Source organism: Amblyomma americanum, chromosome 4 (genome assembly GCF_052857255.1).
Source record: "Amblyomma americanum isolate KBUSLIRL-KWMA chromosome 4, ASM5285725v1, whole genome shotgun sequence".
Lineage (NCBI taxonomy): Eukaryota > Metazoa > Arthropoda > Arachnida > Ixodida > Ixodidae > Amblyomma > Amblyomma americanum.
In genome coordinates, this window is record NC_135500.1 from 137,971,608 (window position 1) to 137,997,736 (window position 26,129).

The 26,129-nt window shown below is 44.4% G+C and overlaps 1 protein-coding gene across 1 annotated transcript; it reads right to left on the bottom strand.

Moving 5' to 3' along the window:
* Positions 1-3,048: 3,048 nt before the first annotated feature.
* LOC144128429 (uncharacterized) lies at positions 3,049-17,356 on the bottom strand. The gene is made up of 3 exons (XM_077661819.1): positions 16,192-17,356; positions 14,763-15,874; positions 3,049-13,544 (listed from the first exon to the last, which is right to left on the bottom strand). The coding sequence occupies exons 2-3, from the start codon at positions 14,965-14,967 to the stop codon at positions 13,210-13,212; spliced, it is 540 nt and encodes a 179-aa protein (XP_077517945.1). The 5' UTR covers positions 14,968-15,874; positions 16,192-17,356; the 3' UTR covers positions 3,049-13,209.
* Between the last annotated feature and the right edge of the window lie 8,773 nt (positions 17,357-26,129).

A 26,129-nucleotide genomic window follows, 5' to 3' on the forward strand; every position in this document is an offset into this window, starting at 1 on the left:
CCGCAGAACCGGCATCCCCACCCCTGTACACGGCAACCAATGGTGGCTGTCGATAAGCAGCAAACCAGCACCAGCCCACTCCCCACTCGTGCCCTCAGATTGCGGCTGCTGATAATCGGCGTTGGCACAATGCGTTCTACGCTTAATAGGCGTCGTCCAAGTTTTGTAGCTACATTATGGTAGCATTTCGAGCCTTCAGCATGGCCGCTGCGCTGCCACCGCCACGTGGTTGATCACGTGACCAGCCACGTGGTGTGGAGCAGCTGCTCGCGGCGCGCCGGCGAAATCGAGCTGCAACAGCTGTGCGCATGCACCGTGTCAAGTGGGATAAAGATGGAGGAACGCCCAGCGAAACGGACCGGCAAAAGACTGACTTTGCAGTTCGACTGAGTAAGTTCCACTCGGCCAGCTGTAGCTATCGCGTCACTCCAGATTTAACCAGAGCTAAACCACCGCCAATTTTTTTTTCTACTTTCAACTGCGCACTCGGTGCTCAAGGGAGCGTCGATAGTTGATGGAAGGGCCGCTGTTCCAATTGCGGTGGCACCACCACTCGGAATGGCAGCGGTGCCGGGGAGTGTCAATAGCTGACAGAAGAGCAGACGCCACTCACGCTTAGTTTCTCTTTGGCTGACGTATTTGACTACTGCCGGCCGCGTTTCAAAAGATTTTATTGTAGTGCTTCGTCAGTCGTCATTCGTGCTCGGGTCCGGTAAGCGACTGGCGCTCGTTCACGGCTACATTCAACGAGGGTTCGTAACTGGTGAGGCAGCTCCAGCGAGGCAAAATTTTCAGCTGTTCCACGCAACGTTGTGATGTGGCTGTTTGCGAAGTGCGGGATTTCACTGCACGACGATGTTAGAACGACCAGCTGTGCGACCGCAGCAGCGATCACGACGGCAGCGCTAGCTGGACGATGGCGCAAGTGTGGACGAGTAGTCCAGTGACTAATACATATTCGTTTTGGAATGTGCCCATGGACGCACCCGCGTGCAGCAGCTGATAGTGGCTGGCAATAAGCGGCGGCCGCAGGATAGTGCTATCGCATTATATTATTAAAAGCCAAGCGTAAACAACCTCGGAAGTTTTTTCATTTTTCGGAAATGTGATTTGGGGGGTCGACTTACAATATCATGTAAATACGGTATGTCTATGGTGTCGGGTGCTCATTTATACGGACATCCCGATGCTGGAATCGGTTTATTTGGACGAGCTCCTGAAATGGCACGTATACAGTGTTGAGGTTATGACCTGCTCAACAAGCGAATGACCAAATATTTGTCCTCGGGCCTGAACTGCATGTTACTTTGCTGGCCGCACCCTTCTGACTTGGCCACAACCACAGGCGTGATGACAACATGCCCCTTCATCAACAGCCCGCGGCGACGGCGCTCGTATCAGCCAGTCTGCTGAGCCTATTGCTGCACGCTGTTGCTTTGTTGCTTTCTCTGTTTGGTTTTTAGAAGCCGTCTTGCTGCTCTGGAGTCAATGCATGCATGTTTAAATAGCAAATTTGAAGCTTGACAGGCGGGAACAGCTAAGTGTTGCATGTGTACTAAAAATCGGATTTTGTAAACCTAAGCAGAATCAGCTGCAAAGTAAACGCTGTAACTTTCACCATTTAGGAACATTGGTGCCACACTTGTCTGTAAATGCGACTGCCTGTTTTTCCTGCCACTTGGATCTGAGTTCATGCATTCAGCCATCTCTTGTAAAACCACTGTTGTGTGAAAACAAAACAGGGAAAGATTTGTTAAAGCTTGAGGCAAAGATGTGACACAAACCGAACGTGGACTACAATTACTTCCACTGAAAGAACAGCCAAGCTTCAAAGCTTAGTCTGTACACGGAAGCAATGGTCCACATCCACTGGGGAAATGCGGGCAAACAGCCACTGAAATACATTTTCCATCACGTTTTGTACGATTCCATTATTCGAGTAAAAGCTTTACCAATTTAGCAATGACATGTAGCACAATTGCAATGATGAAATGAAGCAATAGCAGGCATGAAGTTAACGTGGCCAACTAGGCTTTGCAAAAAAGCTGTGTGTTGCACAATGGCCCACCATTTGAACGCAGTGCTACAAGTAAAATTGTGAATGGCTGGCACTCGGATGGAAAAAAGAAATGAACTGAAGTTTTAAGGTGAACGCTTTGCTAGCTCCATTAGATGAAATTCCGTCCGGGACCGTCGGCGTTGAAGCTGGGAGAAGGTTCCAAAGATTGCGTGGCAACAGCTGTTGCCTAGCCACTGAAGCTGAAGCGGCGAATGCATGCAAAACAGATACCAAGAGCAGCCCCCTTCCCAATTTCCTCTGATGTGCCATTTGCTCTTGTACTACATAACTGTCAGACCTCCATGTTGTGCCAGTTTTCCCAACTTTCGTATCAAAATTATGATGGGACCGTTCGTCATACAGCGTTCTGGGTGATGCTATATCATTTCTCGTCGCACATAACATATGTCTCTTAGTCAAGTTGCAGGCTACCTCGCGACAGAAATTCCAGCCGATGACATATATACCTTTAACGGTATGCCTTTCCCCGACTTTTGTTTCACAATTGTGGGGTTCATCGTACAGTGTTCCAGGTAGTGTCATAAGATTTCTTGTTGCACACGGCATACAGCTGCTAGTAAAATTGGAGGCTAGCTCGTGAAAGGAATTCCAACCGACGACATATGAACACTCGATGAGACATTTATGCTTTCTCCTTCACAGCACATGAGCAGTCTTAAGTGCCTTCTGTATTTTTTTGATGTTCTTCCATGCTCAACACTCTGCTTACCTAAGTGACATCTAAAAGGCTTAATGATAAGCTTGTTATATACATGGAAAAAAAAAAGCGGCAATCAATTTTTGGTCACTGTGATTAATGGACATTTAGCAATTACAGAAAAAGAAATGGACACTTTGCCATATTATTTTGTAGTCATAGACAAGCTCCCATGTCTGAAGACTGATTACAGCTCACCAATTTTTATGACCAACAAACTGTGCTACAAAGTCACTTTTCATCCTGACAGATAGAAAGCACAAGGAGGTGGTTTGATATAATTGCACTTGGCTGCTTTATAAATAATACAACACAAGACACCAGCACACAGCCTCGTACCCACAATTCATGAGGCATTCATTCATTCATTCTGTCCACCCATGCAACTGCCGAGATTATAAAATACACTGTCAATGGCAACTCGACAGTGCAGTCTGCAGATTCTAATTTGCAATTCACGAAACATGAAGCAGTTTCCTAATGTCATTTTTACATGTCAAAGAACCTTATCACCTGCAATTAGACACACACAAGTTAAATTGTAATTCCACTCAAGCAAGCAGAACGACCATGTGAGCAACTTATGGCAATCTATCGATACAAAAAAGTCTCTTGCTTCCCACAATCTGATCAGACATAGTACAAAAGAAATTTGGCAAGAAAGGGCACGACTGGTCAATAACAAAGTTTCACAGTTACACATAATTTAAACCATTAATAACTCCACGCAAAGATACAGCAAAAAAATGGCACAAAACATGTAGAGACCCCATAGAGATGGTTTTTGTAAAAAAATATCTACATAAATGTACACTTCCAATCCCAGCATACAAAGGTGGCATATATGAAATGCACGCGTACTGCAAAGTACGCAAAGAACTGTTCACCTTTTCACCGAAAATCGTAGCAGGAAAATGGAGGCATGCAGTCTCGCTAAGTTAAATATTGTAAGCTAGAATAAACACAAGGAAAGCAGGGCCCACTTGTTGCCGTTAAAGTCACCTGATGTGTTTCTGCTGCTATCAGTAATATGAAGCTCTATCAGTGAGTCTTCTTCAGTGTTCATGTCCTCTTCGAGATCCTGGTCCTACCTTCGTTACCTACGCAATGCCACTAAGCCATCCCTCCGTTACAGTGGCGGATAACACTTCAATCATCCACTGACACAGCATGTTAAAAATGCGAGTAGGAGCTTTGCTAATCTCTGGGTGGTGTTTAAAACTTCACAGGAAACACTATTATTAAGAAAAAGTAACAGCACATAGCAGGTGTTTACTATTAATAGGGAAAATAATAGCAAGAATGCTTGTATACGAAGTTGTAAAGGAACTGTGAAACAGTTGCAAGGGAAATGAATGATCGGAGCACCAATATCTAGACCCCAAACACACAGAGAATCCTCTGTACTGCAACCAAATTAGGACTCTCGGTAAGAAGTATAAAAAGATTACTTAAAACCACAGGGCATGTAGTCATTTAGCTGGATGTCTGCCATATATCTCGCCCAGGCAAGGACAAAACAGAACTAGTGCAAATGGCATCCTCCTAGCTGTTTTATGTCAGGTATGCGAGTGAGAGTAACAAATCGGGTACCGCAATCGGAGCAATCTTTAATTGTTGAGTGACAGAGTAACTAAACAAGATATGTGCAGAAATGAGAAATGCTCAATATGTAGTTCTCTGTGATGCTGCAGAGGTCAACACAGTTGCTGAACTCTGTAATCTTAAGAGAGTTCATAGGAGCTAGTGCATAAAATGCAGACTAGCAAGCTGTGCCCAATCCAATACTACTGAAGTTGTTCACCCTGATGGTGCCATATTAGCCCATATATGTATGAATTTCAGGAAGTAAAAAAAAATGAATAGTTTTTGATATACAATATCTATTTCACTTCAGAATTCAGAATCACCTTTTCATTGATGGAAATATTTCTCTCAACATCGACTTTTGAGAGCCATCCTACATGTAGGACAGAATGCTATTGCACTGCCTATCGCTTTCGTAAAATTTGAAACATCTGACGTCGCCTCCAGTGTCATATTTCTCATCATTTATGGTGGTTTTCTCTTGACAATGCGCAAAATTTGTTTCTTTCTGCTCACTCCTTCCAGAGAAGACTGGCGCCTCTTTCTGAATGCACACAATGAACAATATTGAATGCACAAACATAACACTTGCACAAGGAAAGTTGAGAGCTCTTGAACTTAAGCTAGCACGCACAAGCTTTTATACAATAAACTTTTAGTGTTACTGCGCAAAAAAAGTGGTGTCCTGCATGCAGAACACACGACATGCATGGGTTAAGTATAGAAATTTGCCACCTCTGCCTCTGTTTGAAGAAATCAAGGTTTAGTTTTGGTTCTGTGGCCAGAAGATTTTGTGACGTGTGGCCATTACAGTGTTAACATTTGTCATGTACACACACCATGCAGGAAGATATCAAACTCTTGTACATGCAGGCCAAATGCTGGTGGATCCCCCTTTTGGTCCAAATATGTTTGTTTGCCATAATGCAGCGACTATGGTAGGAAACTGAAAATTGGAGACATTTGTGGTGACATGACAACTGCTGCCAGAACCAGCAGCGTAATGTGTAGGTGCAGCACTGCCCTCGAAAGGGACAGAATTAGAGCATAATATATGGCGGGCTGCTGGAGCTGGTATAAAAGGTCGGTGAATTCTACACAAGCATTCTTTTTTTTTTTAAATAAGAGTTGTATCAGGGATATTTTCCAGGGCTTCTACCATTGTAAGTGGTATTAGTAAGGCTGCCGTAGCAGAACGCTATGGAAAATGCTTTTGGCAATTGAATAATCACCTTCAGGCCGATAAGAACAGTCTAGCTGCCAGCCCACACCTCACGAGAAATAGTCTGGCTATCGAATGAAAAAAAAATTGAATTTCCTAGAGCATTATGCAATTTTTTTTTTGTCCCAGTGATTCTAATTAGCGTAATGCATGCTTTGTTCATTTAAATACTAGGATCACCGAGGCTATATATACCACACCACTATCCTCTAAAGCCAGTGATCACATCATCCATAACAGTCCGTGTGTCGTTATCAATGTAACGAGTTTGAATTGAGTGGTGGGAAAAATATTCCAGTTTTTTAGTTCAAAATTTTCAGCCACGTATTTTGCTGAGAAAAAAACAAACAATTGAATTTTAGAACTAAAATTATAATAGAATTGTCCTCAGTGTCGCCTTAGTGTACTTCTCAATGGCAATGTTTTAAGGCGAAAGCCTTTAATGGGTCATCGTTGTCCGTCCGTTCGTCTTCGAAATCTGTCACAATATGGCTGTCAATTAAATGGCGTCAACTCTGTAAGAAAAAAAATCCTTGTGCATGGCGGGATTCGAACCACCATCCTTCCATTCCGTAGCCGAGCGCGCTAACGACTACGCTACTTCCTGCCAATGCATATGTAGTTCTCCTGGGCTTATTATATTTCAACCTTTTTAGGTTGCCCCGACCTAATATATGTCTAGCGTAAGTACGCTGGAGAGTGTTTGCAGAAAGGTGTCGAATGCAGACGGATGCCTCCCAAACGCCCTCCAGTGTCTCCAGCATTTAAGATTCACAAACAATTGTGTACTTAATCAACATCTTAACTACACATCAATGACACAAGCAGCAACATCGCGTTAAAGGCTTTTGCCTCACCGCACTTTAGGTCAACAGTGCCCCCCTGAATTTCTTTGTGACAAATTTTTCCAATTTCACTTTTAAGTTCTAAACGAATTTTCACTGTAAAAAGCATAGATGCCTGTCCACACCACCATATATACAGGTGAAGAAAAAATAAGATATCACAGATTTTTTAACTAAAGTCTACTTATGTTTGTTTTCATATTAAATGGTCACTAAACAGGAATCAATTTGGATCTCAACCCAGCTTTTGTTTAATAGATATGGCAATAAAACATGGCATTTTTTAGCAGCCATTAAAATTTGTATTACAAAAGTATTACTAAAAATAAAAAGATTTGGTATTTTCAACTTCAATTTTGACAACACTGCAGCTTCATAATAAAAGCTTATTAAAGCTTAGTAAACTACACCTCTTAGAATGAGTAATTTGGACACAACAAATATTTTAGGCGACTTTACTGTGCTGTGCCAGTTCATGACAAGACTCGCACAACTTTTAAATGATGGAACAGTTTTTTTATGTTTTACTAAGGATGCACATCTTACCCACTTCAAACATTTTTACATAAGCGATCTGAAAAGTAGATACACATTTAGTTTCGTTACAGAGCTACCGAGCTGTAAAACAAAACTGCAAGATTTTCAATTCTTGTAGTTGAAAGCCTTGCGTGACACAGCGGGGCCTGAATTAAAATCGAGTCAAGCCCACTTATGATGAACCTGACAGTCACATGGATAGCGCTCGTGTCCGAAGTTCGTAGTATGTGGGCTTGCCCTAGAACAGCCAGAAAACACACCCAGACAAAAGTGATGTTTATTTCTTTAAAAGTACCATTGAGCTGTGTTTGTTTCTTCAAGACAGTCTCTATCAAGCCGCTCTCTAAGCTCTCAACTGTGGTCATGTACTGCTGGCTCAGACCGTCGCTGCGTACAAGAGCAATTGAAGCGTTCACGGCAATTGGTTACAGTAGGTTGGCATCCTCACCTTCGTTCCTCTACAAATTTGTAAATATTTCGAGACGAAGCAACCATTTGACATGTGTGTCTGCTGTCGGTGCTCTGCTTGCACGCGTCAGCAGAATGGAAGGCAGAGCTTGAATTGCGCAGGCGACACAATCCATGTGACCGGGGTGGGCCAGGAGTTTGATATCCAAACGTATCAAATCACTGTCTTTGGTTAATCACTGGCTGTGCGCAGTAGTTTCAATGCTGCCCCTGTGTCGCGTTTTCCAGGCTTCTGCTTCCAGTTTAGACGCTTTACCCAACCGGCACACACGCATGCACCAATTGACCTTTTAGCCTGTCGAAATGCGCTTGGCCGGTGGTTAATTGCAAATTTCAATGCCGCCCTTTTTGTTGTTTTTTGAGGGGTTGGCATTTTATTTGGTGGCATCATGGAATCTGAGAGACACTCTTCAGTCTCCGTGCTGACGGGAAAGGGATGTTTCTTGACAGCGGGTACAAGTTTACGGTGCTTCCTAGTTCATTAACCGAGTGGCGCTGCCACAGTTCGTTTTATCTGACACGCACTTCCATAGCCCTAATAAATATTTTGATGACAGCTCGGCCCTTGTTCGTAATAAGCGAGCATTCATTTAAAACTGCAGCCATTATAAGTGGGCTTGCCTGTAGTGATTCAATTATTCATTAGTGGACACAAATTATTTTTGGTGCAATGTAGAGGTTAGCATCCACAATGGCTAATTCTACAACGGTTTTATCAGAAGCACATCCAAGTTTTTGTGGACAATTTTTGATCAGTGGATGTGCTTGTTTTTGTGTGTCCTGATGCTGAAAACTGTGATAAGCGAGCATGATGGCGACTGCATGCCTGTAAGGTGAGGAAACAAAATCAAATATAGCCTCTGCCGCCAAACTGTAACACGACAATTTCAGTACAGTGCAGTGTCCATTTGTATTTTTTCTCATGGATATGTGCTACGGCACAGTTGTACATCTCATCAATGGCAGTCTTAGAGAACTGTGGTTATTGGTGGACTGACAAATGTAAAACAGTGGCGCCATCTAATAACGACGCGGAGCATTTTAACTCGGCAATGTGAAGGGAATGCCGTTCTACAACACAGTTTTTATACATCAAAAATGCACCAAGAGAGAGCTCCAACCATAATAAAATGTACTGAATAATAAAAAAAACCATGCCATGCATTTGACATTACTGTTTTTTATGATGATGTGGTCACGTGGTGGGATACACTGATAACGCCAAATTTTCACTACAAAACATCACTCCAGCGTGTTCTGTGAGATAATGCCCAGTTGAAATTATAAACCCTTAAATGGCAGATTTCGTCAATATGAGTCGGGACCTTATTATTTCTACCAAAATCTAGCGACACAGATCCAAAGAGATACAGCAGCTGCCTAACGAATTTCTGCTTTCCCAACAAGCCAGAACGAAACAGCAGGCACTGAGTGAGAATTGAAGCTACCGCATAAAAGCCAGGACACGTTCGAGCCACAATCATATCTAGATGACAATTTAAAAGGCAATGCTCCACATGGAGAATCATGCTGAATGTTTGTCCTAAAGGCTTGGAGAAAAACCTAATAGGGAACCTATGAATCTATGTGGAAAAAAGAAGAAAGTTGCAAAGCTTCCCATTGCATTTGTTTTGCAATTTTGCTGTCTAAACTGGCAAAGTCTGCCACTGCTGCAGCTTTTGCATTATGATGCACCACATCATGCAAGGTTCTGGTCTAGCAGCACTTGCAGCATTGTTGCCTGTGCAATGTACCAGCACAGTGAAGTGTCGACCATTTGGCGAAACGAAGTGTTCTTGGCATCCATTGAGAGATGCTGGTAGCTGGGCCAGCTTGCGCAGAATGCTGGACATGATCGCAAAGTGGCAAAAAACACAATAGGGTTATTTCATGCCAAGTGATTCTGTGCTTTTTTTACCCACCATGAATTTTATTGCAAATAATTTCATGCGTCCATTGCACTGAAGTATTTCATTTACCAACATGTATTCCACATGAATATTACAAGTCTTTGCAGCACCTTTATTTTCCGATATAACCAGTCAAGAAAGCTCGAGATAACATTCTTCTTTACAAGTTTGGTAGCTGAATGCTTACGACACATCTTATAGAAGGTCAAAGAGTTGCCGAAACTGTTGAAATGCATTCTCTTTCAGAGGTACCAATATACTGGTGAACTATGGCAAGCTGAGAGACACGAAAAAGCATGGAATGTGACGTCTTGTTAAGATAGGGGCATCGCCATAAGGCAAATGTTTCACATGGACTTGTGGCACATCACACAGAGAATTTTACAATTATTTCTGGTTGAAAATAGTCAACAGTGTCATGATAAAAAAAAAATTCTAAACACCAGAACCCATTTGTGTTACACACTATGACACTGAAACTGCATTCTGGCATGGTTAATTTTTTTAGTGCACAAGTTCTTAGGACGAAGGTTCCTGGGAAAGACTTTGTAGTCAGGAAGTGCCTGCGAAAAACATGAAAGACTGGCCTGCACGCTTTCTCTGCTGGCGAGCCCGTGTTGCAAAGAAAACAGATATAAAGGAACAGCTTGCAAATGCCACAGCTAGGTTTTGAAGGGAAAGGAAAAACGCAAGAGATGGTGAAGAACTGGGAATGAAAGCCATAAAACAGTTCCGGCACTTTTGGCGAAGGAATGCCTACAAAAGCCACGACCGTCTTCAACTCAGCGGGGAGCCGTGGGCTTTACACCAAGCGACTTGCTCCGTGAAGTGACCACCACCACACAGCTGTGAATGGGAGTCCACGCCAACTGCTTTCACCGTCCGAAATGTGTAACAGTACCTGCGGCCTGGCACATGCACAGGGGCTTCGGAGGTGGGGGAGCGTGAAAAGACGTTGCAGCCTCTGGGGGAGCGTGAAAAGACGTTGCAGCCTCTCCAGAACATAGCTCTTCTCTCGTTTATACTCAGTCCCTGCATGCTGGCTTTAGTGGAATTTGTGTACAGGTTGAGAAAGCAGCCTGCACGAGTGGCATTGACAAGGAATAGACAGGAGTGAAACATGGTTTCCTCTCCACAGGTTGTGCTCATCACCCCTATAATTGAACTTGAACTTTGTTTTTGGTTTTTGAGGAAAGGAAATAGCCTGTAATTGTCTCCCATCTTGGTGGACACCCAAGCCACACAATAAGGGAAGAGAGGAAGGTGGAAGTGAAAGCAGAAAGAGAGAAAGAGGTGCAGTAGTGGAGGGCTGCAGAATAATTTCGACCACCCGGGAATCTTTACCATTCACTGACAATGCACAGCACAAGGGCACATTTGCGGTTCGCCCCCATCCAAACGTGGCCGCCGGATTTGAACCTGGGAACTCTGGCTCAGTAGCCGAGCGCCCTAACCGCTGAGCCACCGTGGCGGGTATTTGCCATGAATTTTTTTCTACTCTTGGTATACCTGTTCAAAAATCACTAAAATGATCCCTTTCTATCTGCCATGTAAGGTATTCTTTCGCTTAGCAAGCGGACAAATACAATTTCATCTTCACAAAAGCTCTAAATGGTCTCTATAGTATTCATATCGGGCATTGGTTGGTATAGCTCTGTCACTAGGGTGCATAAAATCCTGTCTGATTTTTAAGGCGAAAGCCTTTGATGGGCTCATCGTTGTCTGTCCGTCCATCCGCGAAATCTGTCACACTATAGCTGTTAATCAAATGACGTCAACTCGATAAGAAAGAAATCCTTGTGCACGGCAGGATTCAAACCAGCATCCTTTCGTTCCGCAGCTGAGTGTGCTAACGGCTACGCTACTTCCTGCCAACGCATATGTAGTTCTTGTCTAGCGTAAGGACACTGGAGAGTGTTTGGGGAAAGGCATCGATTCAGACGGATGCCTCCCAAACGGTCTCCAGTGTCTCCAGCATTTAAGATTTACAAACAATTGTGTACTTAAATCTTAACCACACATCAGTGACACGAGCAGCAAAAGCACGCTAAAGGCTTTCGCCTCACCGCACTTTAGGTTAACAGAGTGCCCCCCTGAATTTTTAAACTGCTATGAACTTGCTTTTCAGAAGTGCTTAGGTATTTTTTGGCAACTTTTTTTTTTGTGACCATGGTACATGGTATGTGGGGCTTAATGTCCCGAAGCTGGGCTTCGGGCTTCTACCGCACAAGGCGGATTTAGGGTTGCTTGACGGCGGAACTTATCTCTGATCCGTCAAGGAAATGGTTTGGTCCAGGACTCCTTTCCAAGCATCTCACCCTAGAAGAGCCGAGCACCAGGGCAGGGGAAATCTTGTACTCATTAAAGAAACGGTGGGTACCTAGTGGCACTGGGGATCAAACCCAGCACCTCCCAAATACAAGGCGGATGCTCTACTACAATGCCACGCTTTAGTACAAAAAAAAAAATTACCGGATTAATTTTGACTACCTGAGGTTCCTTAATGTGCACTGACAATGCAAAGAACATGGTTGCCTTTGTATTTCGCCTCCACTGAAATAAAGCTGCTGCGGACAGGACTGATCTTGCGACCTTTGAAATTAACACATTTCTAAAATTTCGCTCATGTAGAGGTTAGAGGCCAAGCTGCGTGCAACTACATGTGTGACAGACTTTTGCTTGAATCACAAAGTCGACCTCTTGTTTCAAAAAGTGAAGTTTTTCAAAAGCTATGGTGCTTATAGCATTCTTTCCCACTGTTGACTATTTTACAGCGTTAGCTGTAAAGCTTCCCGGCCTCTGCATAGTCATCATCACTGTGACCATCAAGCATTTGCCAGATGGTCACGATGACTATGATGTGGCCATGTGATGACTACTATGATGTGTTCATGTGATCACGAGGTGGTCATGCGACCATCCCGTGCACACACATGAATGAATGCATGATGCGAAGAGGCCAAAACTGCACAAGGCCCATCGCACCAATTGAAGCGTTCAAGACAGTAACAATGTGTCGACAAAGACTGTCTGAAATGCCAGTCCTGCGGTGTGGGCTCGCGAGACAGTAGCCAGCCGTGAAAGATGCCAGGATTCACAGGATTCACAAGTGCATGAAAGCCCAGCTAGCACTGATCATCTGTATCATCACGAAATTGTAATCGCTGCACAAGTTTTTTGACTGGTGCTAACTTTTGAACATTTCCTGTGTGACATGCTACAAATCTGAAATTTCTGCCTTACAGCATCACTTCAAATAAAATGCACTTTAGCAGTTTCAGCAATTCGCTCTTTGTATATAATTTGCATTATAAACATTCACCCACAACATGTCTCCAGAGAAAAATGTTTTGCACGCAACTAATTGTACTGGATGATGAAAGTGAAGTCAAGTCATGAAAATATCCACGGTCAAAAAATTAGCGAGTAAATGCACTATTTCACTGCAAAGAACACGAGATTTTTTTCAACCAGGTCTGTCGTGGTTGAAAAAAAAAAACACCGCATCACTTGGCATGGAGTGATACAATAGCAAAAGGCGTACCTCGCAAGAGGACCGCAGCAATATTACCTGACACTTTCTCAATGTTGATCCTCAGCAGCCTTCTTTCGCAAACAAGCACTGCAGTTCAACTGTTATATTTGCATCCCTCGTATGGCAGGCATAGGCGCCATATTCCAGCTCACAACACCATACACTCATTCAAGAAGGTGTAACTTCCGGCAGCACTCCACCAAGACGTGAGACGACCTCAGCATGAGGGCACAGAAGAAAAAGATAAGGAGGGCAGAGACACAGGGCTCGGCTGTGAAGCACCGCACGAGAAAGAAAAAAAAAAGGGCTGCTGTAGCATCAAAAGCACTCAGCAGCCCTTGGCGTGCCTCTCGAGGTGCTTCTTGAGGTGCTGTCGCAGCACAAAGCGCTGTCCGCACACCTCGCAGCCGTAGTTGCGCACGCCCGTGTGCACCAGGTTGTGCCGGTTCAGGTTGCACTTGAGGTTGAACTTGCGGCCACAGATGTTGCAGGCAAACTCCTTGGGCTTGCTTATGCTCGTGCTGAATTCGATTGCTGGTAATGGCCGCCGCAGCCCGGCTGCTAGGAGGTCTGTGACCGAGGATGTGGACGAGTCTAGGCCCGTCGATGACGGATTAGAGCGCTCGTTGTTAGCACCGGGCAAGTAGTAATTGACAGAAGGAACTGCAAGTAGACACAGTAACAGGCACAGTAAGCTAATGTTGGACAAGAGAGATGCATACAGTAAGCACATCTACTGGCACAGGCTACAAGCTTCCCATGCTGTGCTTTGGCACGAGATTAGTAGAAACTGACGACTGAACACATTTTACAGAACAAACAAACAAAAAATGCCAATTAAACACCTCGAGGCAAAAGCTAGTGCCCTAAATGCCACAACAGGTGCACAAGGGATGCTTGCCTTTCCAGCAACAAGATGTTCCCACTGTGAAATTAGCTCTCAGCCACTCGAGGCAAAAGCTCATAAACCTCAGTGTCTCGAAGCAGAGAGTGGAATTCACTCTTCTACACAATTTTCCCTCGCAACTCGTGGGCAGGAATGAAAGTGACATGCTCAGATTTGTGTCCAAAATCTGCGACAAGGGTAATGTATGGCACTTTGTGCCGCTTCTGAATATTTGCATGAAGTTGTTTGCTACATGCAAAGTTTTGGGTTAGAAATACTGTTCCACTTGAGGCAAATGGAATGCCACTTATAACTTACTTCACTCACACTGCCACTTTCCTGACATATCAACAACTTCGTGGGTCAGTCAGCACCCCTGCCGCAGCAGCATCTGGTTCACTAAGGCAGCTGCCAAGTGGCAAAATTTTGAAAATGGCACAAAGGTTGAATCTGTTGGCTGCAGTGTAATGGGCAGTTTGGCAGTGTAATGGGCAGTGTAATGGACAGTGTAATGGGCAGTGTAATGGGCAATTTGACTGCAGCATAACCCTTATAGCATAATACGCCTGTTTTCTGCTGATTAGAAAACATACGACTCTGAATGGCTGTATCTGAGTAGAGCAACTATTTCACTGCAAGGGCATGCTGCTGCGTCACTACGTTTTGCAAGCTGCCCTGCATTATCAAAAGCGAAGCATGCAAGCTGACGTTACAGCTTCGCACCATTCACCTCACAGATAAATGAAGGCATAACATCATGGTCCGACACGGGTCTAATAAATGCAAGTGAAGCTGCAAATGCTTTTCATTCAACAACATGCCTTCATTACAAAGCCTCATGTTACGAGAAGTAGCAGTGCAAAAAACTGCTCCAAATGAGGTAAATCTGCATAATGCTAAACCCAACAAATAACAAACAAAAACAAGACATGTAAATGCATAGGGTAAGCCAGTAGAAAAATAGCAAAGGTTTCCACACTTTCAATGCCACTCACCATTATAAAATGAGAACTCCTGCTTGCACAGGGTCCGGTTGGATATGCTTGCATTGCCTAAAAAGCACACCAGACATATTAGTGCATGCAGGGGCCTAAAAGCAATGAGAAAGGAGTGGAAAAACAATACGATGACAAGAAACCAAGAGGCAGAAAGTATACAAAACAAAGCAGACACACTAGGAAACACTACAACCCTACCCATTTAGACAAGATTAAGGTTGTTATAGCAACTACAATTCTTAATATAAAAAAAAAAGTAATGATTTTTTTGAAGGATTTGAAATCACAGTACAGTACAGCTGCATTCTAACATACAGGTCAGGGCAGAAATGCTTTCACTACCTCATCATATTTCTTTCTGAAGTAAAGGTTTGAATTCAAGTACAGTACAGTAGTGTGTAGTACTGGCTAGGTGTAAACCCAGCAAAAGAAGCACAAAACAAGGCAGTGACTTCTAAATCATTATGAGCTCGAAGAATAAATTTACAAGTAGCACTGCTAGCAGTAGCAAACGAAATGAAGTGTCTTCACAACTGAAAAGGCGAGCTAAAAGAAAAATACAAGGCTGCACAATCATCCACGTATCTCAAATACTTATTGAAATCGGTGATGGCAAAAGGGAATCACAAATGAAACAGCGGTAAAGAAGAAATTTAGCTGTGTCTGAAGCTAACTCACATGATGAATAAAAAGCGTATGGCATACAAATAAATCTGCTATCAAGAACAATTTTATTCCTAGCTTGATAGTGCCTATGGGTGAAATGGCAGGTGGCCCCGGAACATGCTTCATCATTCAACCTGTCATGCACTCCATGACAATAATCGCACAGCCATCAACCCACACATGGACACAAAAAAAAAGGACACAGCGGTGACTCGTGCACACACGGCATCAACACTGCTGGTGCACAGTTCCGAGGTGCCTTTGAAGGTGGTGCTTGAGCAGGAACCTGCGGCCACAGTGGTAGCACACATAAGGCTTCTGTCCTCTGTGAATGAGTGCGTGCTTGCGCATGTTGCTCAGGCTGCTGAATGTCTTGCCACAAGTAGGGCAAGCGTTCCTGTTGTTTGCTGCTGCCAGGTATGGCTGGGACCTCCGGAGGAAAGCTGCAAATGCAAAGGTATTAGTTTCCTGTCAGTGCATGCATCTAGCTATTGGTTCGATGGCTTTTTAGGATTTCAAGTTGGGTAACTTTCAACTAGCTGCACAAATCGGCCACAGCTGAACACTGACAATATGCACCCTAGACATTTCAGCGTACGATCAACAGGACACGTAGCTAGCTTTATTACCTCACTTGTCACAAAAAGAGAGGAGGGATTTTAGACTAAGCTTTAACACACAGTAAAAATGAGAAGCCTGAAATACTCAGGCAGTATAACGAGAGACAGCAAAATATAACTTTTGGATACAATTTTCTTACCCACTGGGGCTGGCAAAGATGAAAACTGTGACAGCAAACCTGCAAAAAAAATACGACAAGGATTGCAACGCCTATCCAAATCTCACAGATCGCATCAAATAATTGAGAAGCAATGCAGTAGAAAAGGCATGTCAGTGACACCCTGGTTCTTGCTTTACGGATCAGATGAAAACATAATTCACAGCAAGGTGATACTTTACATGTGTTATAGAACACATCTGTAACAAAAGGCACCTTTATTCACTGTGAAATAGTCGCACACTGTGCAGGATAATGTTAAAGACCAAATAAACATACAATAATAAACTCTTTGACTTGTCCAAACTATTGCCTTTTCAGTTCAAAAGGCAATAGGTGAACTGAAAATGCCATAGTTGAGTCAAGTGAAGGAGTTGAACGCAAAAGAAAAAGAAACCAGACGTGATTCCCTCCGCCCACAATGGTTCGGCCAAGTTAGTTAGACAATGACAATTCTCTTTCAGTCAACACATTATTACGACAAAAAGTGCGAACAGCAGCAACGAAAATAAACAAGACTGTCTAAGCATTGTCTAGGATCCACAGGCTGAAGTGCGGAGTAAAGCATGCTACTCGAGCACCAGGGAAATCCGCCACGACTGACAGAAGAGCAACTTCCACGCTATGTTTAGCACCCACTGTTATTTCATTGCTGAGCGACCGGCGACAATAGAATGCACTAAATAGCAAACAAAGCGAAGCAAGAGAACGGGCTATGATGAAATATTTTTCAAACAGCGCATAGACTTTGAAGGGAGGTTTGTCGGCGCAATGCCTGTTGCTACACAGAACACGACACCCAAAAATTTGTCCACTGCAACGTTGATCGGCGCACTCTTCACAGTTTCACAGTATCTTGAGTCAGCAGGCGAGCTGCGCTCACAATCGTGATTGTTCTTTCGAATGGCATTCTCGCACGATGGTTGGGCGAATGTTCATGCAAGTTGACATCGTCAGCACGCCATAAAACGCTTTAAGCTCTTGAAACACCAACATCATATGAATTCCATGGTGCATCGACGCCTCACCCGCTTTAGATTTGCCGTGCAACATACGAAAGTTTAAAGTAATAAGCGATCACGACCACAACCAACCACAACGCAAAGGCAAAACTTCTCAAGGAGGCTTTCCCCAAGCAAGCCGCTAGTTGATCACAGTGTTGCTAGTGGGTAGCGTTGTTGGCCCAGGTGAGAGCAATGTCCGATCAAAAATTAAAAAAATATTAATAGTGATTATACCATTAAAACTTAATGTGGGACAAGTCTGAGGTTTTGTTAGCAATATACAATACACGAACGAAATGAATACGACGGCCGTGAAGAAAAGCGGCGCTGCCGTCGTGGTTGACACATGTAGGGTTCAGAGCAGACGCTGACGCTGGTGTGACGCTGACACTGTGGAAAACTGAAGTGGTGTGGACCGTGCGCCATTGTGTCGTTCGCCGCTGTTGCGAAGTTTTTCGTCGTTTTCGCAAGCAACGGCAATACGGGTCGCAACGAACAAACTGGCATGCCTCTGGGCTAAACACAGTCGGACTGGATGCGGAGGCGGCGCTTGCTTGCGTCGCCGCCGGCATACCCTGGGTAACAGCAGTAGACTTTTAGGTTTGGTTCGGTTTATTAGGTTTTAACGTCCCAAAGCGACTCAGGCCATGAGGGACGCCGTAGTGAAGGGCTCCGGAAATTCCGACCACTTGGTGTTCTTTAACGTGCACTGAAATCGCGCAGCACACGGGCCTCTAGAATTTCGCCTTCATAGAAATTCCGCCGCCGCGGCCGGGATCGAACCCGCGTCTTTCGGGTTAGCAGCCGAGCGCCGTAACTACTGAGGGGTAGTAGACTTTTAGTGCGAGAGCACTACTTCGTTAGCAAAGCTGAAAAACCCGAGGTGTGTATATAAAAGCCTGATCCTTTCACCTTTGACGAAGCGCCATCGGTGGAGGCCTTGTGCAGCTGCTCCGTCAGCGGGCGAAACAGCCCCCCCCCCCCCCCCCCCTCTTTCATCCGCGCGTGGCTGCCGATAGCGGCTGATGATAAGATCTTTCAGGCGGTTGCCCCTGAGGCAGTGTTGCCTCAAGTGCTTTCGCACGTCCTGGTTTAACTATATTTTAAAAAGCTACCATTTTTTTCCCTATCTCGACGGGAGCCGCCTGCGAAAATTGGTACTGAAAAAATTCAACATTTTATTCTAGAATATGTGGCGGTATTTACCCAGATGTCTCCCTCTCTCTTCCTGATGTTTGTAGTTAACAAAGGTCATGTGAATGAATCTGCGGCAGAAGTAAGAAAAAGCGATTTGAAGATTGACGGCTCAAAGCAAAGCGATAACATGAGGTTTCAAATTCAGGACTAAAAATTGTATTTAAAGAAAGTGGAGAATTTATAGACAGCACCGTTATGTTTGACATATATTAAGAAAAAAAATCCAGCATGGTGACGACTGCCACACACCTATTTCAAATTTCAAAATCAATCCATCCATCCATCCATCCATCCATCCATCCATCCATCCATCCATCCATCCATCCATCCATCCATCCATCCATCCATCCATCCATCCATCCATCCATCCATCCATCCATCCATCCATCCATCCATCCATCCATCCATCCGTCCATCCGCCCGCCCGCCCGCCCGCCCGCCCGTCCGTCCGTCCGTCCGTCCGTCCGTCCGTCCGTCCGTCCCCACTAAATTTATAATTTAGAAGGGGAGGTTGCCCCCTCCCGCTCACCTTTAACATGTCCCTTGTACAGTTCATACTCTTCTCTCGTGTAGCGCAAAGGAAATACAAATGTTTGCTGCCTTTACGTTCAAGCGCAGGAGTAAATTTTACTTCCATACGCACAAAACATTAATTAATTTTCGCAAAGTAACGCACCAGAAGACTAACCGACGACGCACGGTTCATATTCTTCTGTTCGCGGCCGTACATATATACAGCGAGTTAAGAGCCATACGCTGCCGTAATTATTGCAGAGCAATTATGCAAGATCAAAAACCATAAAAACACATTTCACTTTCCAGCTTAACGGTGCCTGGTGCCCCGCACTGGGAAAGTGTTGGAAAGCAAGCAAACCTCGCTTGCGCAAGCAGAAGCGCTAATGGAGCACATATTTTTTAATGCCCACGAAATTTGAAATACAGTTGGGTGTTCTAATAATAATAATAATTGGTTTTTAGGGAAAGGAAATGGCGCAGTATCTGTCTCATATATCGTTGGACACCTGAACCGCGCCGTAAGGGAAGGGATAAAGGAGGGAGTGAAAGAAGAAAGGAAGAATGAGGTGCCGTAGTGGAGGGCTCCGGAATAATTTCGACCACCTGGGGATCTTTAACGTGCACTGACATCGCACAGCACACGGGCGCCTTAGCGTTTTTCCTCCATAAAAACGCAGCCGCCGCGGTCGGGTTCGAACCCGGGAACTCAGGATCAGTAGTCGAGCGCCCTAACCACTGAGCCACCGCGGCGGGGAGTTGGGTGTTCTTGAAGCCGTTCTTGAAACAAACGTTTTGCCCAACGTCTCACCGTGCTTTTATCCACTGGTAGTTCTCCGTAGAAATGATATACGTGTCTGTGGAGATTTATTATACCTTGTTTTCTGTCAAAAGAATTAAATTACAGCTCTGTGTTTGGAACGCACCTTAGTTACAGACACCACCTTGAAAGGTTGTTACAGCGCTGCCATGGCAGCATCTATCGCAAATTAGTGAAAATTTATGAGCTGAGTTCGGAAAGGCTTAAGAATGTCTCACGCAAAATTGTGAAAACGTGTTTAACTAAATTAGGCCGAGGAAAAAAAATGTGTTGCTTTACTTATCGAATGGCCCTGAAAATATGTCCCTGGTAGTGTTGCTTTATGCATTATATTTATTGCACTGACCCCTCCTACTTGGACATGGTATGACTTCAGTATTGCTTAAATAAATGAATGAATATCTATGTGTATTCTAAGACTCCAGCAATGGCGCAGAGGTAGAGCGTCCGCCTCGCGTGCAAGAGGACCGGGGTTCGTATCCCTGGTGGCGCGCAATTATTTACCGGACTTAAAAAAAAAATACTCCTCGTGTCGATGGAATTGCATAAGCAGGCCTGGGGTGCGGCCTGATCTCGGTGACCAGAACCTACAACGCACTCTCTCACCAGAGCAGGATTTGGCCGCCCTGGTGTATAGTACTTGGCCAAAAACCTCCTATATGACTAAATCAATTAACCCTCAGCCCTCTACCTTTCCCCAGCGGCAGCGGAGCAACTGACCAAGGCGGCAGTCAGATCTGTGGCGCAGCGGAGGGTGCTAACAATCTATGGCTACGGACAGGCCACCATTAGAAACTGAACCTGGCAACGTTTAACGCTGGAACTTTATCTAGTGAGGCTAGCCTAGTAGTGCTGCCCGAGGAACTAGCGGGCATTAAATGGGATGTCATAGGGCTTAGTGAGGCTAGGAGGACAGGTGAGGCGTGTACAGTGTAAGGGGTGGGCACGTACTTCGCTGCCGTGGATAGCCGCACAGACGAGAACTAGGTGTGGAATTCCTCATCAATCGGGATATATAGCTGGCAGCACAGAGAAGCTCTAGAGTTTTAACTATAGGGTCAGTTATCGTAATTCGGCTTAATAAGAGGCACAAACTAAAGGTGGTACAGGCTTACGTGCCTACATCTAACCATGATGACCAAATCGTTGGAAGCTTCTATGAAAACATGGAATTGGCAGTAAGCAAAGCAAAAACACAGTACACTGCACTGATGGGTGACTTCAACGCCAAGGTGGGAAAGAAGCAGGCTGGAGACCAAACAGTTGGCGGCTATGGCATACGCTCTAGGAAGAGCAGGGGGAAGTTATTAGTTGAGTTCTCAGAGAGAAATAATTTAAGGATCATGAATACCATCTTCCGCAAGCGAGAGAACAGGAAGCGGACGTGGAAGAGCCCCAATGGATGTGGAGGTCCTCGAAAAGGTGCGGTGTAGCGACGACAGGATGGTAAGGTCTCGAATTAGTCTAGACTTGAAGAGGGAGCGGAAGAAACTATAGTGAAGCGGGAACCCGTCAAACAGTTAGCGGTAAGAGGGAAAGGAGAGGAATTAAGGATATCGCTTCAGAAGAGATATTCGGCTTTAACTATGAACATGAAAACACAATAGTGCGGCAGGCCGGTGCACAACAGGGTTCTCGATCAGGACATGAAATCAGAAATAAAGATAGGCACAAATATACCCGGAGTATACAGAAAAAAACAATATAGAAATACATTCTTAAAAGGACGAAGGTACGTAACAAGAAGAGCATAGATAAATAAACAGCCAGTACATGTGCAGCATGAGACAGTATATTGATGCCATGTATTTTCTTCCTCTTTTTTAAACATACCGAAAAATCGGCTATATGAACAAATAAGCACAATAGATACATGTGCACATCAGATATTTCAAGCATAAAAATGTAATGAAATGAACGAACATTAATGTCCAAGCTATGAACGACACTATCAGAGCTATCATTACGGAGTGAGCAGCGGAGTTATAGGCGGTAGGATGGTTCGACAGGATACCGGCAAGCTCTCTCAGGAGGCGAAAGATTTGACTAAGAAACACCAAAGCATGAAAGCGTCAAACTAAACAGACAGAATAAAACTGGCAGAACTATCAACGTTAATCAATACGCGCAAGGTAACTCTAAGAGTACTGCAAAAGAATCGAGCATGCTCTAAAGAACGGAGGTAGACTAAAAGCAGTGAATAGTAAACTAGGCATAGGCAAAAATCAGGTTTATGAGTTAAGAGGCAAAGAGGACAATTTCATTAGCAGATGGATAAGATAGTTAAAGTAGCCGAAAAGTTCTACACAAATCTTTACAGTCGTCAACGTAATCAGGACGCAAATGAGATAGACAGTATTACACAGCAATGAGACATCCCGCCAGTGGCGAAAGAGGAAGTAAAGAAAGCCTTAGGAGCAATGCAAAGGGGGAAAGCAGCTGGTGAGGACCAGGTAATAGCAGATCTGTTGAAGGACGGAGGGGAGATTGTGCTAGAAAAACTAGACACGCTGTATATGACCTCTAGCGTACGAGAAGCTTTGAAGAACGCTAACATAATCTTAATCCTTAAGAAAGGAGACGTCAAGCTAGGACTGAAAAATTACAGACCGATCAGCCGACTGCTCGTTGCCTACAAGGTATTTGCTAAGGTAATCGCTAATAGAATCAGGACAACCTTAGACTTCAATCAACCAAGTGATCAGACAGTCTTTCGTAAAGGATACTCGACAATAGACCATATTCACGCTATCAATCTGATTGAAGTCTATAGTCTGACGGAAACCCGTCTGGTTGAGATGGTTGGTACATGACGAAAGTAGAAGGTGCGAGACCGAAAGAAAGGATGGGATGACTTTTCGGCTCCCACACGGGAGCCTTGTTCACAATGAGACGTAACGTAGCTTCGTCGTTTAGTTATACACGGCGCAGAAATACCATGCAGTATACATCGAAGCTCTATATATAGCCTTCATTGATTACGAGAAAGCATTCGACTCAGTGGAAACCTCAGCAGTCATTCATAGTCCTCCATGGAGACAGCAATAGAATTTCAATAAGGAAGGGCGTCAAGCAGGGAGACACGATCTCGCCAATGCTATTTACCGTCTGTTTACAAGAGGTATTCAGAGGCTTGGATTGGCAACAGTTGGGGATAAGAGTTAATGGAGAATACCTTAGTAATCTGCGATTCGATTATGACATTGCCTTGCTGAGTGACTCAAGGGATGAACTGCAAAGCATGATCAATGAATTACACAGGCAGCGCAGAACGGTAGGGGTAAAATTAATATGCAGAAAACAAAAGTAATGTTCAACTGTCCCGGAAGGGAACATCAGTTTATAATTGGTAGTGAGCTACTGGAAATGGTGAAGGAATACGTCTGCTCAGGGCAGGTAGTGACAGTAGATCCGAATCTCGAGAGCGAAATAATTAGAAAAATAACAATGGCGGGGGGGGGGGGTGCATTTGGCAGGTTCTCTTAGGTCATGAATGGCAGTTTACTAATATCCCTCAAGAGAAAAGTGTACAGCACCTGTATCTTACCGCTGCTCACCTACGGGGCAGAAACGTGGAGGCTAATGAGAAGGGTTCAACTTAAATTGAGTCCTATGTAGCGAGCTATGGGGGGGGGGGGGGGGGGGGAATGCTGGGTGTAATGTTGCGAGACAGGAAGTGGGCAGAGTGGGTGAGAGAAAAAACTTGGGTTAATGACATCCTAGTCGAAATCAAGAGAAAGAAATGGGCGTGGGCAGAGCATGCAATGCGAAGGCACGATAACAGGTGGTGCTTATAAGAGTTGCGGAATATGTTCCAAGAGAAGGCGAGCGTAGAAGAGGGCGGCAAAAAGTTAGGTGGGCGGATTGAATTAAGAAGCTTGTGCGGATAAGGTGGCCGCCGCTGACACAGAACAGAGAGAGAGAGAGGAAAGGTGTGGGAGAGGCCTTTTCACTGCACTGGGCGTAGTCAGGCTGTTGGTGATGATGAATCTGTGGCTAATATGTATTAAGGCGAAAGCCTTTAATGACTCATCGTTGTCTGTCCATCCGTCCGTCCGTCCGCGAAATATGTCACACTACGACTTCATCAATGACATAATTGCTATAACTCATATACTCTTCGGAATTACTAAGTAATGGGGGATTGGTAATTAGGTAATTGATAATTGAATGGAAATTAATAAAAACAAGAATAATAATGAAAAGTGAACAAAAGTTAAAGAAAAATGTAAACTAAAATAAATAAAAAGTGCAAAATAAAACAGAACAAAATAAAAATAAAATAAAAAAGCAAAAATAAATCACTGCACACAAATAAAAACAAATAAAACAAAAGAACAATAATAAAACAGAAATAGAAAGAATAACAATAAACAAAAAATAAAACTGAAAAATTCAATGCCTACAGGCGCCGTGGAAAAAAGCCCACGTTCTAGAAAGTTCCATGCTTTCGCATTCTTGCACGTAAGCAGAAAAAGTGCCCTCAGAATTTTTTAACTTGTCATTACGTCTTTTGTTTTTCACAAAAATAAAACAAGGTTCTTATGAGAGATGTCTAAAAGATGCTACTTTTGGACGTAAACGCTTGGTACCAGTCGGGTCCTCGGAGGGCTGTTAGTGGTTTATAGGGATGCTTTCCCAACCTGCATTGCTGAAACTACGAACCCCGTGGCTGCTGGTTGATTGCGCCAAAATGGCCGACACCCTTTTTTTTCTTTCTTTAATGCAAGGAATGGACGAAAACCAATATTGATGGTTGGTAAGTAATCGTGTGTTGGTCCAAACATCACGCCACTCGAGTAACTAACATTTTCTGCCGCGTTGCAGAACAATGACGTGGCAGGGTCGGTTTTAAAACGAGAGTCGCGACAGCTCAATTCTAGCTGTATTAAGTAGCACCGTTAAGCCCTGCAATTGTTGATGGTGTCAAGGAGTTGAAGGTGTACAGCGCTAATAAAATTCTTGTAAACTTCATACGGAAAGGTGTCTGGGCCGGGAAATATCTTCCGTTTGGCACCGTCCGGCTTTGCGGCAAGAAACTATAATGGCATGGGAAAAGGATTGACGGCTCTTTCAACTTCAGTTATAAATGACAGTTAAGGTTTTCAGTAGAGAACTGTAAATGAATGAGCCAACACAATACAGATGAGAAAAAAAAAGTTTCGTGCAGCCCTTGTAGCGAAATCGTCGGGTTGAAATTAGCTGCGTAGCATGCTGTGGCTGTGCGCATGGAGTACGGCGGCCGGTTCCACAACAAGGAACGCTTGCCATAGAGAAGTGCTCATATATTTTGTTGAGATCCCGGCCGTGGCGGCCTTAATTGTTTCAATGGACGAGGCGAACGGCGCCCGTGTGCTGTGCGATGTCAGTGGACTTTGAAGATTCCCCAGGTGGTCGAAATTATTCCGGAGACCTCCACTATGGTGCCTCTTGCTCTCTTTATGTTTCGCACCCCCCTTCTCTTACGGAGTGATCGAGGTGTCCACCGAGATATGTAAACCTTTTATTGTGCCTTTCATTTCCTCAAAACCAACTAAAATTGGCAGTGGCTCAGCTTGGCTAACCCTGGAATTCAGCGAAAAGCAAGCACGCTTGCTAAGCGTCTGAGGCTCGTCCATGGCAGCTGCGCTACACGCTCGCGACAGCCCTTCTATATATACCCACACGACCACGTGGCTATGACGTTGCGTGACGTGGTCTTATGACACTCCCATCGGATGTCATCACGTGGCTTCGCATCACCCCATCGAATGTTCGCAAGGTCAAAGGCCAACCCAAATGTCGCCCGATGACAAGAATAAAAGGTCAGAGGTCAAAGGTCAACTAGAGGTTATGGGTCAAGGTCAGGGGTCAAGAGTTCGACACCATAACTGTACCACATATGGTCATACACGGCTAATGTGGTTGAGCTGAAGCTCGTTCAAGGTCACTCTCCGGCCTACGCGACGACTACCTAGCATTGTGGAGCTTTTCGCTTCAAAAAAGAACTACTTGTACCACGTTTGCCACTGGGTGCACTGTATTTTATACGTGGTATAGCCTGGCCACATGCATAGAATAGATGCTTACACAGGCGTCCGGCTTTAAGGAGTTGATTTGTGCTTATTCTACGAAATGACGTACAAAGTCGTGACGCGTGTGAGCAGATGAAGATCGAGGTTGCACGTAGTCTTCATCGCCTCTTCGGCGTGCCCGATCACCGAGACACGCATCTAATATTTTCTCCTCTCACTTCTTTTTCTTTCTACTTTCCCTCGCCTATCTGCACACGGCACCGATAGTGGACTAGTTCGTACCTGTCTACAGACGCGTGCATTTTTCTCTTAAACTTCTTTCGGCCACTTGCTATACGTGCTTGCAACTACGCGAGAGCAGACGACTCCATC

Bases quoted from the DNA above. Each gene is read 5' to 3' on its own strand.
- LOC144128429 (XM_077661819.1), bottom strand. From the start codon at position 14,967: ATGGGTAGGGTTGTAGTGTTTCCTAGTGTGTCTGCTTTGTTTTGTATA. The intron at 13,545-14,762 runs GTGAGTGGCATT...GTCTACTTGCAG, and splicing joins GGAGTTCTCATTTTATAATG to TTCCTTCTGTCAATTACTAC.